Raw genomic sequence first — 18,854 nt, 5'->3', positions numbered from 1 at the left:
TTTGGATTTTGGATTTTTTGTATTTTGTGATGTTTTCATATACATAATGAGATATGTTGGAATGGGACTTTGGTCTCAACATGAAATTGATCTCCTTTTTATGTATTCTGTAAACATATAGCTTGAAGGTAATTTTATATAATATTTTAGATAATTTTGTGCATTAAACAAAGTGTGCATACATTGAACCATCAGAAAGCAAAGGTATCACTATCTCAACTAGCCATGTGGATACTCTGTGGTGTTTGACATCACGGACATTCCTGACTCTGAATTTGTATGCTACTGATAACCATTTTCTTACACTTACTCACACCTACGTACTTAACAGTGAAGAGTTCAGAGTAACTAAGCGGCATAATAGCATCACCAGAATACCTTATGAGCTGTTAAACAACAGCAACAACAAACAATGACAGACTTTCAGACTCCACCTACAGTGCTCTTTTTATTAAAAGGTTACTCTACACTGTATTTTATTTTTTTAGATAAGAAGAAACATTAGAAACCATTTGAGGGACTAATGGGTCCTCTAGGGATGAGCCTAGACATTCTCAATAAGCTATGTGCTGTGTTCCTGGATTTTGACTGCAACCCATCAAATGAGGTCACTTATGGAATTTTCTACTTGTAGTGTCGTGTCAGTGCTCAAAAGCTTTCAGATTTTGGAGCATTTCATATTTCAGATTTTCAGATTAGGGATGCTCAGCCTTTACAAACACAACTTCTAAGTCTTGCACAGAGCCTTTACAGAGATTTTAAATATATAGCTTGTTGTCTCCTGAGTAGAAAGATGGGCTGCTTCTGTTTTTCTCCTAACTTAATATTTTCAACTTCTTTACTAATCAGTTCCAGGTGCTCCATAGTATAGAAATATTTGTTTATTTTCATATGAAATTTATGAAAGGAAAATTCACAGGAGGGCATTATAGCAAAACAATAAGATAAAACAGCTTTTTGACAGTTGGTTGCTCTTCATGAGTACATAGGAATACACAGTAAATGTAAGGCTCATTTAGACCTTCAGAATTTTTCTTAGCAGGGGACCCTCTACCTGAAGTCACGGTACTAGTTTAAGACTTCTCGTTTTTGTAAATACATTTAAAGCAATCAGCTCTTTTCAAAATTAGGTTAATTTTTTTCAGAAAGAAATAATATCAATGTATCAAAAGGAAGAATATTATGATGGATTCAGATCGATTTTAATTTAAACATGAGCTACAGAAAATTTTAAGATTCTTATATGTGGACCACTTTGTATAATGTGCCTACAAGGTAAAGATTTGTGGTCATCTGAATTTGGGGAGAAGTAATTTTCCAATAATTAATACTGAAGGTTTTTGAATCACAGTTTTGCATACCCAGTTTCATTATTTGGTTCTGTGCAATATAGAATGTTCAAGGCTATCTATAATCATTTTTGTCTAATTCATTTTAAAGAGAGTTCAGCAGCTCCAGGAATAATGTAATGGTAAATGATGTTTGCATATCAATACTGATCTACAAATATGAGTGTATTTGAAGAAAAGCAAATTAATATTTAATCTAAAGGCATATAAATTGGATTTCTTTTCCATTCATGGACATTTACTAGTATAAAGAATAAAAGTTATATTTTGAGCACATTCAAAACGTTTTCTCCTCTGAATGTCGGTATTATTTTCCAACGTGTTAGGATTTTGTAGTATATTTTTTCCTCCCCTAGACAAGACCTATAGCACACTTACTCTCTTTCTTCCTATTACTATTCTAAAATACTTTTGTATTTTAATTTTATATTATTTCTTGTTATAATTATGCATAAATAATTATTTAGTTTAGTGCTTTTTGGACACCAAGTTACTTTTATTTCACATCTTTTTTTTCTAGATTGATTTTTTTGTGTGTCTTACTAGAATTGATCATTTATTGAATTTTTTTTGTTTGACTAGAATTGATCATTTAATAATTCTTAGATTGTATCTGAAGGTATTAACCTAGCCTGTCTTTGCATGACTGAAAATGTATATTAACTCTCACTTTATTGCTAATTAGACTTGACATAGAGTCCTATGTTTAAGTAATTTTATCTTTAAATCTTTGAAAATACTATTCTGTTGACTTTTCTGATATTGCTGAAAAGAATTCTGATATCAATATAATTTTCATACCACTGTAGATAACCTTTTTTCATCTCTTCATCTTTCTTTCTCTTTGGAAGATTTTGGAATTTTTATCCTTTGGGTTTGATATTACACTGGGATGCCATCAGTGTTGTTGCTGTTATTAATGCTTTGCCTCAGCTGCCTCTTCCTGCACCTCTGCTTTTGTCTGAAACCTGAATCTACCTTTAGCTAAGGGAAATTTTCTTCTTTTATTTCTTTGATTTCTTTGATTTCTTTTTCCACTCAGTTCTGTTTTATTCTTTTAGTCAGTAGCTACTAGAACTTCTAGATCTATCTTCCATTTCTTTTATTTTATATTTCCTCATTTTGCAGTGGATTCTGAATAATCATTTGTTTTTGTCTTCTAGCTCAATAATTTGATCTTTAGCTGAGTCTTTTCTTTTTTTTTTTTTTTTTTTTTTTCCTGAGACACAGTCTCTCTCTGTCGTCTAGGCTGAAATGCAGTGGTGCAATCGTGGCTCACTGCAACCTTTGCTTCCTGGGTTCAAGTGCTTCTCCCACCTCAGCCTCCTAAGTAGCTGGGATTATAGGTGCATACCACCACACCTGTCCAATTTTTGTGTTCTTAGTAGATGCAGCATCTCACCATGTTGGCCAGGCTGATCTCCAAGGTCCTTTAATTTTTCAGTTCATTTTTTAAGGCTTTGTATTGTCATTATTTTGTTAGTCATGTTTTTAATTTTGTAGAACTCTTTTTTTGTAATAATCTGTTCTTTTTGTCAGTGTGCTGTCTTTTCAAGCCTCACTGAAAATGACAATTATATTTAACATTTTGCTCTCTTTTTTTCTGCTGAGTATTATTTCTTAAATATGTTAAGTTTGGTGACTTTCTTGCTAATTTTTCCTCAAGTGTTTGGTTATTTGGGGTTATTTGTTGAATAGTTGAGATCCTAAACTGAACAGTCTTGGTGACTGGAGAGTATTTACTTATGAGTCCAAATGAGAATCTCTTTTTACTTTTTAGGGTATGTAGATTCTCATTACAGAAGCCTTCATCCAGTTACTGTAGGAAAAAATAAGTGGGTATGGCTGGGCAGGGTAATCCCAGTTGCAGGAGTTTTTCATCTGGGTGTAGGACTACCTTTCCATAAATTGGCTGCCACATTGTTCTGTTTCTTTAATCTGGGACTCTCCACAGTCAGAAATCACATTTGGGAAAATATACTCCTGCTTATATTATTTATTGACCATGAGCTTTGAATTTCTCTGGGTCTCTATAGCAGAAACATGCTTTCTTGTTTTAGCTGCAGTTTTCTCCAATCTGATTTTGCCTATAAACTAATAAAATCTCCTCTGATTTATTTTTTTATAGAACTTCTTCAGATTTTCTCATCTGCAGTGGTATTCTTATTTTCCTGAACTATCATTCTTTCTTCTTTTTAGAAATATATTTTATCAGAATTTGAGGGGAAGGGAAAGAGGTAAATGTGTCCTCATTTGCTATCCATTTTTTTCATAAAGTAAAATGTAAAAATACAGATTTTGAAATTAAGAAAACTTATAAATGATGAAACCATTTTAATGGAGGCTTAACATATTTTAAAAGGAGAAAAATGTGCTGAATGCTGCTGGTGTTTAATGAATTTATAGAGGGCGTTTATTTTTAGCAGTAGCCTCTGTCTCCAATTCATTATTTTTCCCTGTGGAAACTACCGACTTTGGAGAAATTTCTTCGCTAATGCTTATTGTTAGTCATCCTATTTAAGAACAACTTGCGTAAGGTGATATTTTTATTTCATGGTAGCAAATGGATTGTTTTGATATAGTCAATATTGACCCACTTAGAGGCATGTTATTTTCAGAAGTACCATGGCATATCAGTATCTTGTAAATTTTAACTTACTAATGTTAAAGAAGTAAACCCTTATGTACTTTAATGGAGATTGTAAAAGAACTTCACTGTCTTGCTCTAGGCAAGATTTAGCAAAAAGAGAAAATCAGGTGTTATATTAATGGTCCTGCAAAGCAGTAGCTCATCTGTACAAGCAAATTAACTGTCTTCTAGAATGGACAGAGATTTGTTTATAACTTCATTTTAATTAATTACATTTTTGGAAAATGAATTGAATTGAAGATTAGACCCCAGGCTTGAATTTGTCATATTTTTCATAATTGTATTTTGAAACAAAGTTTGCTAATAGATGTTTAAAGGAGAATAAGAAAAGATTTTCATTTATATAGTTAGGGTTTATTTGTGGAATAAGGATTGTATCTTTGTTATTCAAAAATAGAAAAAAGTTGTGAAACAACATATTCTCTTTGTAAATGTTGAAAATTAGTAACAAATCTGTATGATTGCTTTTGTATGCCTTGTGAAGACTTAGCAAATTTGATTTTATTTTTCGCTTTTACTTTTTTCTAGTAAAGCCAAGTCCTACTTGAGAGACATCAGTAGCCTATGGAAATTTGTTGCTTTTCTTTTAAAAGTGTACCTGCATCCAAAATTGAGGAAAAACATATTTCACAAAGAAAACTACTATAATGAATTAAATTTCTCAGTACTACCTAATTTGCAAGTATGACTAGTTTTGATGAAAAAGAAGTTGATTATAATGTTTACACTGTTTATTGAATAGAGAAGCTGGATGCAATCAGAAATCATAGGTGTACTCATGGAGATACTGAATCTGAAAATTTTAGACGTGACCATTGCTAATTCCTTTTAAGGTTTACTAATCTTGCTAGGGTAACACTGAGTTCTATGGGTTTTGGAGGATTTTCTTGTTGCAGGTGGTGGTGATTCTCCTTATTTTTGTTTTTTGGTAAGGCATGAGTAATGTAGATGCATATTCTTATCAAAACTTAGTAAAGCTCTTTTATCAAATTAGTCAGTGCAGCCTGCAGCTAGGTACTGCTAAAACCATGTTAACATGACTAGAAATTTTTCAGTGCACTTATTTTACATCTTTCTGGTTATTAATGACCCACACATCTGACTCCTGCTTCTTTTTATCCATTTTGCTGTCTTTATTTTGCATATTTTTGTATATGTACAGACTTCCTCATTCCTATCGAGCAGACTAACTTTCAGTGGTCTACTTGTATCTTCACTTATCAACTTAAATTGTTCTTTTTAAAATCTTACCAGTAGGTTCAGTGCTTCTGTCTCTGTTCTCTGTCTTCTGGATCTCTCTTCGACCTTTGGTTCCACTGGCTAGCCATTCTTTTTTTTTTTTCTTTAATTGTACTTTAGGTTCTGGGGTACATGTGCAGATCACGCAGGATTGTTGCATAGGTACATACATGGCAAGGGGTTTTGCTGCCTCCATCCCCCTGTCACCTGTATCTGGCATTTCTCTGCATGTTATCCCTCCCCAACCTCCCCACCTCCTGCTGCGCCTCCCCTAGTCCCCCACCGACAGACCTCAGTTTGTGATGCTCTCCTCCCTGTGCCCATGTGTTCTCATTGTTCAACACCCACCTATGAGTGGGAACATGCGGTGTTTGATTTTCTGTTCTTGTGCCAGTTTGCTGAGAATGATGGTTTCCAGATTCATCCATGTCCCTACAAAGAACACAAACTCATTGTTCTTTATGGCTGCATAGTATTGCATGGTGTATATGTGCCACATTTTCCTTGTCCAGTCTATCATCAATGGACATTTGGGTTGGTTTCAGGTCTCTGCTATTGTAAACAGTGCCTCAGTGAACATACATGTGCATGTGTCTTTATAATAGGACAATTTATAATCCTTTGGATATATACCCAGTAATGGGATTGCTGGGTCAAATGGAAATTTCTATTTCTAGACCCTTGCGAAATCGCCACACTATCTTCCACGATGATTAAACTAATTTACACTCCCACCAACAGTGTAAAAGTGTTCCTATTTCTCCACATCCTCTCCAGCATCTGTTGTCTCAAGATTTTTTAGTGATCACCATTCTAACTGACTTGAGATGGTATCTCAATGTGGTTTTGATTTGTATTTCTCTAATGACCAGTGATGATGAGCATTTTTTCAAATGTTTGTTGGCCTCATATATGTCTTCTTTTGTAAAGTGTCTGTTCATATCCTTTGCCCACTTTTGAATGGATTTGTTTGTTTTTTTTCTTGTAAATCTGTTTGAGTTCTTTGTAGATTCTGGATATCAGCCCTTTGTAAGATGGGTAGATTGCAAAAAAAATTTTCCCATTCTGTTGGTTGCCAGTTTACTCTAATGATAGTTTCTTTTGCTGTGCAGAAACTCTGAAGTTTAATTAGATTCCATTTTTCTATTTTAGCTTTTGTTGTCAATGCTTTTGGTGTTTTAGTCATGAAGTCCTTGCCTATGCCTATGTCCTGAATGGTTTTGCCTAGGTCTTCTACTAGGGTTCTTATGGTGTTAGGTCTTCTGTTTAAGTCTTTAATCCATCTGGAGTTAATTTTAGTGTAAGGTGTCAGGAAGGGGTTCAGTTTCTGCTTTCTGCACATGTTCCCAACACCATTTATTAAACAGGGAATTCTTTCCCCATTGCTTGTTTTTGTCAAGTTTGTCGAAGATCAAATGGTTGTAGATGTGTGATGTTGCCTCCAAGGCCTCTGTTCTGTTCCATTGGTCTGTATCTCTGTTTTGGTACCAGTACCATGCTGTTTTGATTACTGTAGCCTTGTAGTGTAGTTGAAGTCAGGTAGCATGATGCCTGCAGATTTGTTCTTTTTGCTTAGGATTGTCTTGGCTATGCAGGCATATGAAGTTTTGGTTCCATATGAAGTTTAAGGTGTTTTTTTCCAGTTCTGTGAAGGTCATTGGTAGCTTGATGGGGATAGCCATTCTTAAGTGTGACTTCAGAAATATTTTTCCCTTTAGTCTTATAATAATAATTTGTTAATTTTTCTTAAGTACTTTGTATTCTTGACTATTCTAAATACATTATATCTCATATGATTTTTAACACAGTGCTTTGAGGTAAGTTTTTATTATTTTTTCCGCTTACAGATAATGAAAGAAGGTGGAACTGGTAGTTTTCCTCTTTAGATGCTATACTATTCTGATCAGTGTCTCTTCTCATCCTTTTCTGCTTGGATCTGGTTTTGTATATTTTCATTTTTTGCCCCACACTCACCAGTTATGTTAAAATTTCTACATCCCTCAAAACTGCTGAATTATCAGTTAATAATATAGTTTTCAACAGAAGTTTAATAAATGTTATGCACCAATTTCTTTGTGTTGCCTTTTGAAATTAACTTTAAAGAGAACAGTCATTAAAGGCTCAAAATTAGACCTAAGAGAATTTACAGATGATGCGCCTATGTGTTTTTTGTTTTATTCGTAATTCTTCGGTTTCTTAATTACTAATACTATACCAAGACAAATGCCTGGATTTCATCACAATCAATTAAAATATTATTTTCTTAGAGTTGAAGACTGAATTTAGGGCCAGGGTTTTTCAAGTATGCTAATTATTTTTAAAGGTATAACTCTACTCATTATAAAAGTGAATTATTTTGTAAGTGTTAGCTATTAAGTGTATGTATTCCTGGGTTTTTACTCTGAAGTGAGCAGAAAATACAGTGCCTAAGCATTTTGACTTTGTATTTTGTACCAGCAAAATGAAAACAATTTTTATAAATTCATTACTCATTCCCAAAATGATTTGAGGTACCAGTTAGGCCCATTTGGACAATATCTGGCAATATTTCTACATTAAATATGTTACGATCTGACATTTAAAATGGCCAATGTACATATTATCAGGCATCATTGTTTCTTTTTGTAAGAAGTATATAAAGTTTGAAAACAGTTCTTTGGAAATATCTTTAATGACTATAATGAAATAGTTAATCTTACAAAGGGAAAGCATGAAATTGTTTGAAATTGGCTTATATTGGTTGTCACGCTAAGCTTATTTTTTAATTGTTTGTTATTTGGTTTGATATTAGCTGTCGTGATTTAAAATATCTGTGGTTGTGTAGAAGTTCTTCACAAATATATAAACAATTCTTACATACACATGTATTTTAGAAAATGAATAGTTCATATTTTTGCTGTTGGAGGACTTTTTAAAAACATGTGAAACACTAAAATACTTTTGAATTGGAGCTGAGGACTAAGCTCTGATTTTTTATCTTGCCCAAATTCCTACTTAAGGGGTCTAGGGTGTCATGCCCTGCAAACCACAAATTCTCATCAAATGGGTTTTATTTGACCCTATGTATCATGACTTATTTTTCAGTCTAATTCTGGCATAACATTACAAGATGAGGAAAAAATATTTAACCCCAAAATACATTTCCTTGCCATACTTTGAAATTGTCCTTCAAAGTCTCTTGTGGGAAAAATCCACATCCTATAGAGAATCCCCTTTCTCCTTTGTTTTCTTTTCTTTCTTTCCAGACCCAGGAGATAATCAACTAACAGCCTGGCACCCTTTTAGTTTAGGTAAGACACATTTTACAACCTGTTCTCTCTTTGAAATCTGCTCTTTAAGAAATTCCTCTGCACAATAAAACTTGGTCTCCACAGTCCTTTATCTCAACCTAAACATTCCTTTCCCAGATCTGATAAACTCAATCGTCAGCCAGAAAATCTTTAAATTTACCTATAGCCTGGACCCTGCCCCCACTCCGAGTTGTCCTGCCTTTCTGAACCAAACCAACTTATTTCTTAAATGTATTTGATTGATGTCTCATGCCTCCCTAAAAATATATAAAAACAAGCTGTACCCTGACCACCTTGGGCACATGTTATCAGGACCTTCTGAGGGCTGTGTCACAGGCCATGGTCACTCATATTTGGCTCAGAATAAATCTCTTAAAATATTTTACAGAGTTTTGACTCTTTTGTTGACTGTACTTCCTGAAAAGATTAAGAGTTAAAGAGAGCTAGACTTTATTCAGAGTGTGAACCTTTATACCTATTGTGTAAAATGCAAGAGCTTTAGAGCCTTTAACTAAAGGAGTGACCCCTAAATCAAGTCAAACTGTCTTGTTTCCCAACTATCTCTTGCTGTATAGGATCCACCTAGCCCTGCTTTCCCAGGTGTACATTCTTCTTAGAGGATTTTTAGTGATTAAAGTACAGGGGAAGAAAGAGTGTTCTCTTCTGCAGGTTTCTTAAACTGTAATTTAGGTCAAATTTTGAATATACATATGAAGCCATAGAAGTGTTAAATATTTTAGTTTATTCCCTTTAGTAGTTACAAAAATTACTGCTTAGTGAAAGCTCAGTGTCAGGATATCCCTTCGCTAAAATCTAGGTCTATAATTTGACAATTCATTTCATGGCACCTGACATTACTATTACATTCACTGTAGCACTTAGCATGCAAAGATTTTATTTTCTGCAACTCCGTCTCCTCTCTTATCAGATGATGAGAGAACATTAACTACAAAGTCATGTAAAGGTCAAGTCAAGGCTTCATTTGAAACAGAAACCGGAGGCCCACCTATTTACATAACAGACTCAGCATTGTTATCTCCTTTATGACTGTTAGGTCTGAGCACTATCCCATATTGCTAATTTTTCACTTCCTTTTTTTCCATAGGAGCTTGATGGAGACAGATACCATTTTTGTCAGATTTTGCAAAATGTCTTGAGCTCCTTGAAAAATAGGTGTAATGCATAGTATGGTCAGTGCTTTTAGCCCAGAACATTATTTGATGTTTAAAGCAAGTCCATTCAATGTAAATGATATGCATTCATATATAGCTTACCATGAATACATTTATGCCCTAAAAATCTCAGATACTGCCTATATTCAGAGTAGCTAACATTTCATTTTGTTTTTATGTGTTCATTAAGAAAGAGTAGAGAAAGTGTTTTTGATATTATTATGGCTTAATCTCTGGATTTGGTCACCAGTGAAATTAATTTCAGAGCCTCATTCTATTACAGACATTTTTGTCTACTTCACAAAATAACACAGTTTTGCATTATTGGTGGTCTTTGTTCAAGAGACATTACATCTAAAGGAAGCTAGAAATTGCAATTTAATACTAAGCAATGTTATGTGGGAAAGGAGGCCAACTCTCCACATGGTCTCTCTGCTAGAGCATAATATTCTGCATATTGGCTTTTTTTTTTTTCACCATTCCCAAAAGTCAGGATTTTTCATTAAGTTCTGATAGTACTGTTGAAATTGACCTTGATTATTTATGTAAAGGGCCTCTCAGATAACCTATAGGTATGAGAATAGCTTTCTGAATTGTAATCATATTTAGGTTATATTTAAGCAGTGATGTTACACACTTTCCAAAAAGTAATTTATTGGGCCATTTACATAACTCGACGTGCTTAAATTTGTTTATCTACTTATTGCTTATTTAAAACATTACATAAGAGAGTTTTTGTTTTCCTTACTCAGCACTTTCCATATGGCTTTATTTTCCATTTAGTTTAAAAACTCAAAAAAGTTCAAATTAACAAGCATTTATTAAACGTCTATTATATTCAAGGCCCTGGGCTACGTACATGTGGAACATAAAAAATTATGATGATGACAGTGATTGCAAACACTTGCAATAAGTTCTCATATCCCTGTCAGGTAGGTGCTATTATTATCCCATGTTGCAAATGAAGAAGATGAGCCATAGAAGATTTCATAATTTGCTCAAGGTCATAGAGCCAGTGATTTGGGAAGACTGGCTTAAAACATATACTGCTTGACACCAGAGATCACACTCTTAACCATTTTGCTATACTAAAATGAAGACAAGATCCTACCCTTAAGAAGCTTTATTCCTACTAGAAAAAAAGAAAAGTGATAATACATATTCAGGAGGAAAAAAAAAAACGCAGTGTAAAGCAGTATGTGTTAGGTGCTGCATCAAACATGGAAGACACTGACCCTCAGAGAGAGCTTCATTCCTTTTGGGAAATGGGGAAGGCCTCATGGAAGAAGTATGTAGCTGACCCTTAAAGAATGGGCAGGATTTTGTCAAGTGAAATTAATTAGAGGAAGACCTCACTAGAGGGGGCAGTGAGAACAAAGGCATTGTTTTGAGGTAAATGCAGTACCCAAAGTTAATTTGACTATATGAAAAAGAAAAATATTTATGCTTATGTAGACCTTTGAATATAATTCGTGTTTTCATTTAAAATTGAAAGTTTATATAATCTTTGATGTATTAATCATATGTCCAAATTATAGATTTTTTAAAGGTTAAATTGTTATATTTTTCTTTTTAACTAAAGGGGTATATTTCAATAGAAAGCAGTTACCCAAACTGAAATCTGGCAGAGATGCTAAGGATTAACATTTATTTCATATGAAAATGTTATAAAATATTTTATGGATTATTTTTTACATCTAGTCTTAAAGGACATTATCTGTAAGCTGAACTAATAGATCTGAGTCGATGCAACAATAGTAAACCTACTTTCTACAGGAACTACTTCTGTTACACTCTTTAAGTCTCTTTCTATAACCTGACAATATTTAAAGTACCACAAAAGATAGTTGCATTCACAATAAAAATTTGTTTTTACTGTCATGAATGTTTCCCCACATTTATGTTTATTAAAAACTGACATAAACAAAACCTGTATAAAAATACACTTTATTATTCACTTTATTTCAAAGGACTGAAATAGGGTTTTTTGATTATAGTATTTCTAGAGGAAAGATTTTCTCCCTAGCCTTTATGGGGAAAGCTAATCCACTTGGAGAAATTTGGGGCCACCCACAAACCCGTAATTTCCTGCCCCAACTTATGAACCAAGTTATACCGAGGTCGTTATACAGTGTGATTTCTCCTTATGACTTTCACATTTTACTTTATAGGTTATATTGACTTTTGGATTTCAGGCAGTAAAATAAAAAATATTATGCAGTTCAAGTTAGAAAAATTGGATTAGTCCAAACCATATTTTTACTTGGTATGTTTTTTCAGGCATTGTAATGTTACTTTTTATGATATTTGTATAACTGTATGTTTTAAATTTTATAGTTTTCCCTTATCTTTTTTTTAAAAAATACCACACTAATTCATCTCAAATATTTTAGCCTCTTTAAGTTTCCCTTTTCCCCCAACTTTTCCATAAATGGAAAAAAGAAGGCATTGATTTTTGCCAATTGTTTTGGTTGCTTAGGTTGTAAGCCATCTTGGTTTGCATACATGTAGGTTATTAAAGCACCCTTCCCAGACTCTGATTTGCCAGTCTTCTCTACCTTTTGTTAAGAAGAATAAGATATAGGATGAGAGAATTAGTATATACTTTTTTACCTCATTTCTGCATATTTTAATTCCATCTCCAGAAACTAGGTTAATTTCACCTCTGTCACAAATTTGAAAGGAAAGGAAAAGATGTATTAATTGCCATTTTTATTATTATTTTCTGACTTTCAAACCTCCTGATCTAAGGTTAGTAAATGGTTAGCATTTTTAAAAAGTATTCTTTTATCTTGACGTAATGAAGGGTTATGTTTTTATATTTTTAAGTCTTTTCTTAATTGTTTCTTATTTCCTGCTTTACATTTTTATTTACACCAAGGTTTTATCCCTTTACTAAAGGGAAAGAGATGGGATGAATGACAGACTTTAACTGGATGCTTTATTTAGGCTTTTCAAAAGCAAAAAAGTTAATACATTGTTATATCCAGGTGTTGGTTACAGAGATATCTGTTATATTCATTTATTGGTTCCTATAATTTTAACATTTTAAATATTTCTTAATTGAAAAAGGAAAAATTAGACTGGCAGCAGTTTATAGAAAGCTTTAACTTCTAGACAAAACAGGCAGAACTTTACAGTTGGTTATGGAGAAGATATTGCCTATCTTTTGTAGAGAGTGGCAATTTGAAAAATTGAATTTGGCATCTGCATTTAGAATGGTCTAGGGAATGGAGACACTGAAGAAAAGGAATTTCAGCAAATTTAGCATTCTGATTTCTGAAAAATGAATGCTTTAGATTAGGTAGTGGCATGGGCACTAGAAAGAAAAAGGATACAGCTTCTTCTTTATATAATCATTCCCATTATATAAAGAAGAAGTATAAATTAGGCTGAGTGCAGTGGCACAATTCTATAATCCCAGCACTTTGGGAGGCCGAGGCAGGTGGATCATCTGTCAGGAGTTCGGACCAGCCTGACTAACGTGGTAAAACCCCGTCTCTTCTAAATACAAAAAACTTAGCTGGGTGCAGTAGCACATGCCTGTAATCTGAGCTACTTGGGAGGCTGAGACAGGAGAATTGCTTGTACCTAGGAGGCCGAGGTTGCAGTGAGTAAAGATCATGCCATTGCATTCCAGCCTGGGCAACAAGAGTGAAACGCCATCTCAAATAAATAAATAAATAAATATGATACATAAATTTTATATATATATATACACACACACATACACACACAGACACAATTATATAATTCTTTATCTTTATTTAATTCACATAATCATTTTAATAGGCATTCCCAAGTAGAAGTTAGGGTGTATTACTAATTTTGCTTAATACACTTTGTATACTTTTATTTCCTATCTCAAATCTAGTTTCTACTACATAAGTATAAATATTCTCCACAAATTGGGTTAACATTCTAAACCATGACCAAACTGAGAGCATGATGACTAATATGGTTTTTACTCCTAAGCTCCCAATATGGAAGATCAATATTTTAAGAAGAGAATTAGTAATCTCTGTTACTAAAAATACTGGTTTCACATTAGTCTGGACCAATTAGAAGGAGCCTATGTCTACTTGGAAGTGTTCTGATTTGCAGCATAGGCCTTGGCTGCTTCTACAAGATTTGGCAGACTTTTATTTAAGTCAGCCCTTGCTTAAATGTCAAAAAGGAAACGTTTAGGCCATTGTTTCACGCTACTAGAAATAACATTGGTCCATACAAATATTCTACTTTTACAAAATCATTTACTTTTTCCCAACTCTCTGATATAAGTGAGTTATATTTTCATAACCACCAATCTCTCAGTTTTATATTTGTTAGGCACATCTAACATGAGAGTAAAAATTACTAGTAACCCCATAGGGATTACACAAATTTAAACTGTTTCCATGTTGTATTCAGTCGTCTATGAAATATGAGGGTACCTCAAAAAAGATCAAGGTAAAATGGAATTAAAATATAAAAATAAAAGATACAAATTTTATTTCCCAAAATAGGCTCTATCAAGGTCAAGACACTTTCGTAAGCAATAATACCAGCCATTTAGTCCATCCCTCAGTTCTTTTGGAATTGAGGAATTTAACCATGTCAGTGCAGTCTTTTTTTACATTACTAACTGAAGAAAAATGGGTGTTCTTTATAGATTTTTTAAGATTAAGAAATAAAAAGAAGTCAAAGGAGCCAAATCAGGTCTGTAAGATGGATGCTTAATGACTTCCTATTGAAGCTCTTGTAAAATGGCCCTGTGTGATGAGAGGAGTGAGCAGGAGCATTGTCGTAGTGATGAAGGACTCTAGTGAAGCTTTCTTAGATCTTTTGCTGCCAAAGCTTTGGCAAATGCTCTCAAAACACTTCCATGATAAGCAGATGTTATCATTCTTTGGCATCCCAGAAAGCGAGTAGGCAAAATGACTTGAACATTCCAGAATACTGTTGCCATAACCTCAGCTCTTCACTAGACCACTTTCATCTCTTGGTAGCCATTGTTCTGATTGTGCTTTGTCTTCAGGATCATACTGGTGATGCCATATTACATATCCTGTTACCCCTCTTGGACAAAATCCTTCAGAATCTTTATCCCATTCATTTAAATGTTCATTGAAAGCTCTGTTCTTATCTGCAGTTGATCTGGGTGGTGTTAAGAGTTTTAGCATCCATCTAGTGGACAGTTTCCTCAACTTACTTTTCAATCAGAATTGTGTAAGCTGAACCAATTGAGATTACTGTGGTGTTGGCTCTGGTTTCTGCTGTTAATTTTCAGTTCTCTTAGGGCATGAAAAAGATTTTTTTTTCCTCTCAAATGGATGTGGATGATCTATCACTGTGGGCTTCATCTTCAATGTTGTCTCATCCCTTCTTAAAACAAGTTATTCATTTGTAAACTGCTGATTTCTTTTGGGGCATTGTCTCCATCAAGTCTTTATAAAGCATCAATGATTTCACCACATTTCACCCCACAGTTCACCATAAATTTGATGTTGTTCTTGCTTCATTTTTAGAAGAATTAATTTTGCTCTGATAGGGGCTATTTTTAAATGAGTATCTTATTCTTCTTACTGCCTCAAACTAGGTCCTGTTCAGGCATATTATGAAAAGTTAGTATATTTTGGTGCAAAAGAATTGTGAAATCCATGCATAGTTTTTTCATAATACACATTTTCCATGAGCTTTTTGAAGAACCCTCCTCGTAATCTGTCTTAATTCCCTATTCCATTAAATCTATGATTTTGAAGCAGCCATATGTGACCTGTAATCAAAAAGCAATGTTTGATAGATGGTCTCACCATTCTGTCATTTTTTTCCCCATCCAAGATAGAAAATGTCTTTGAAATCTTTGTATATTTTCCAGCCTTATAAAAGAATTCTATAAAACAATTTCAAGTTCAAAATTATTATTGAGAACTTTTAAACAGGATATTTAAAAGTTTGTTTTATTAACTTGGCTTAGGTCAGAAAACTCATTAATATTAATGACTAAACTACAGAGGCATGTAGCCTGTCTAATCATTAACAGATACAAAACATTAAACCACATTGTGAAGCTTTGTTATGCTGTGAGTCATTCCAGGCAAAGACCACATATAACAAGCAAAAGCTGAACAGTCCAATTGAGATGTTTCTGATCCAAGCCTTTGACTTCTTTTTGTCGATGAACTGGAGTTTTAAAAACTGACCCTCACATTTTTTATTGAATTCATATGAATAAGTGATTCATTAAAATAAAATACTTGAAACTAACTACAGTTATCATTTGAAAAAGGCATTTATTATTAATAAACTATAGAAAAGAGAAAACTTGAAGGCACAATTAACTTTTTTTAAAGTATCAATCTTAAAATTGCATTTATTTTCTCTTAGAGAACTTTAGATGATATCGGTCATTATTAATGTCATAAAATGGAGGTAATTATGAGCTAAGTGATGTATTTCATTTACCCAAAGATATGCTCTAACAGCCTCTGCAACTGCCACCAACCTTTCCTGTAAAACAGCAGTATATTAAATGAGAGTGAAGAGGGCTTGAAATTTCAACCTTGAGATGAGCAATTACACCGTATTCAGTATAGCAGATTTTTACTTAGTTCCACTTATATATCAACAGGCCTTTCTAACTGGCAAGTCTCATGGTAAACACGAGAAATATGGAAGCGTATTAGGTCACTTTTGGTAAATAGAACTAATAATTTGAGACATTTGTCTACAATAGAGGTTGGCAAACTTTCTTCTATAAAGAGCCAAATAGTAAATATTTAAAACTTGCAGACTATACAGCTCTGCTGTTACAACACAAAAGCAGCCTGAGACAGTATATAAAACAATGAGTGTGGCTGTGTTCCAATAAACCTTTATGTATAAAACCTGAAAGCAGGTCAGCTTTGGCCCAAAAACTGAAAGCAGGTCACAGTTGGCCTGCAGACTCTAGTTTATCAATTCCTGCTCTACATTTACTTGATTTCCTTACTGTATACTCATTCCTCTAGTCAGCTGGGCTTGGCTTTTCCCCATCATTACACCAAAATACTTTTGCCAGTATCAGTAACATTCTCATCACTGAATCTAAAATAAAAACTTACCAGTCCTTGTCTCATTTGGATTCTTGGGAGCAGTTGGCATTGTAATCACTCTCTCCTTAAAAATTTTTCTTTCTTTAGTGTCCCTGACCTACCTCTAGTTTTAACCTACCTCTCAAGCAGTCTCTTAATTATTGGTGTGCCTTAAGGATTTATTCTTGGTCTTCTTGGCACAATTGCCTTAGGCAGTACTTTGTTCCCATAGCTCTGATTTCTGACTGTTTTTTCTCCCTCCTGAGTACTCTTAAGTATTAATCTATAGCCCAGATCCCTAACTCAGATACTGGGTTTGTATATCTAATGGCCTGCTGGTCTTTTCTACATGCTTATCCAAAGATACTTCAGAATACATGTCATAAACTGAACTCGTAATTCCAAACCTCAGTTTCATCCTCAAGATTACTTCCCTCAACCCCATTCTGTCTCAGTGAATGGCCCCTACCCATCTTTCAGTTGCCCAAGGCAGATGCTTGTGTTTCATCTTCGATTCTCATTTTTTTCACTGAAAGAATCAGAGTTTTGTGGATCCTACTCCAAAATAGCTCTTAAATCTATGTATTTCTGTTATATTCTGTTGCTTCTAGGCTAATTCAAGCCACCATCATCACAAATTTAAATTATTAGTAGATTGGTCTACTTTTCCCTTTCATGTTCTCTTTGCTGGTAGGAATGAATATCTTCCACCCTGCTTTTTTCCCAATAATTTGTATTTTGGGTATCAGATTAGATATCAGTTCTACTAGGAATTCTTTATTGACTCCAGAATATAGGTGTAGTATGTATTCTCTTTGCCCTATACTTTGCCTATTATGGCACTTACATTATTTTGTGACCTCGGTTTATTTGTCTCTGTTGGACTCATAAACTCAAAGAAAACAAAGATTGCATGCATTGTCTTCATCACTGCTGTAACCCCAACACTCTAGTGTGTTGCTCGTAAATCTATGTTGAAAACAAGTGAAATTAGTCTCAATATCCATAAAATATGTTCTGTACAAATCAATGCACCAGAGTATATCTGATGGCTTAATTTGCAATCAGTTAAAGTAAATATATAATTAGAAAGTTGAATAGATTAATGAAGTAAAGATGTCATACTTCACAATGGTGTTTTGTTGTATGTAGAACATCTGATCCCAAATCATAAGGTATATGCTGCTAATGGCTAGATTTGCTTTGCCATTATGTTAATGAGCATACACGTAATCACTGTACTTCTAAGTAATATAAGTATCCCCCATTCTGATTTAATCCTGGCTTCTTTTAGAGGGAAAGTAAAGAAGTAAAATGAATATATATATATTCTCTGTATATATATATATATGGTACTACCCTTGACCTCGAGGAACGCACTATGTTTTGGAAGCCTTCATTGTAAAAATATCATGATAAGTACTAACAGAGGTATTCTAACTGTGTTGTACAGCACCAAAGCAAGCAATGAGTAGATAGGAGGGGGAGAGGAAATCAGGCAAGGTTTTGCAGAGGAGACAACACTTCAGAAGAGTCTTAAAGTATGAGTAAGACATTGCCAGAAAAAAAAAATAAAAATTAATTTTAAATAAGTATATATAAATATGTGAGCATGATTCAGAAATATCTTTTTTGTGGCAGGGTGGGGGGTGGAGTTTTGCTTTTGTTGCCCAGGCTATAGTGCAATGGCACTATCTCAACTCACTACAACCTCCGCCTCCCAGGTTCAAACAATTCTTCTGCCTCAGCCTCTGGAGGATTTGGAATTACAGGCTCCTGTCACCACGCCAGCCTAATTTTTGTATTTTTAGTAGAGACAAGGTTTTACCATTTTGCCAGACTTGGTCTCGAACTCCCACCTCAGTCTTCCAAAACCAACCACCCACCTCAGCCTCCCAAAATGCTGGAATTACAGATGTGAGCCACCACACCTGGCCATATCTTCTTAATTGTCAGAGGAAAATCAAAGTATGTTAGTAGCATTATCATATATTATGTTTAAGCATTTGTTTATGTCATACATGATTTTTTAATTGTATATTTTAAAATCTAACCTTAATAATTCAGTTGCTTAAATTGAGATACAAACCTTGCTAAACAGA

At 33.9% G+C, this 18,854-nt stretch overlaps 1 protein-coding gene across 5 annotated transcripts in view; it reads left to right on the top strand.

Moving 5' to 3' along the window:
- The window catches only part of COMMD10 (COMM domain containing 10), a 210,767-nt gene that overhangs the window by 168,425 nt on the left and 23,488 nt on the right, over positions 1-18,854 (top strand). The window contains exon 6 of one of the 5 annotated variants that reach the window (XM_078365029.1): positions 8,484-8,519. The exons of the other annotated variants lie outside the window; for them this stretch is intronic. Within the exon in view, the coding sequence (XP_078221155.1) occupies positions 8,484-8,504 (21 nt within the window). The 3' untranslated portion in view covers positions 8,505-8,519. Of the gene's footprint in view, positions 1-8,483; positions 8,520-18,854 lie in introns of those variants that run through there. 5 annotated transcript variants of the gene reach the window in all.

Source organism: Callithrix jacchus, chromosome 2 (genome assembly GCF_049354715.1).
Source record: "Callithrix jacchus isolate 240 chromosome 2, calJac240_pri, whole genome shotgun sequence".
NCBI lineage: Eukaryota > Metazoa > Chordata > Mammalia > Primates > Cebidae > Callithrix > Callithrix jacchus.
The sequence above is the reverse complement of the archived record's forward strand: the minus strand, read 5'-3'. Positions and strand labels throughout refer to the sequence as shown.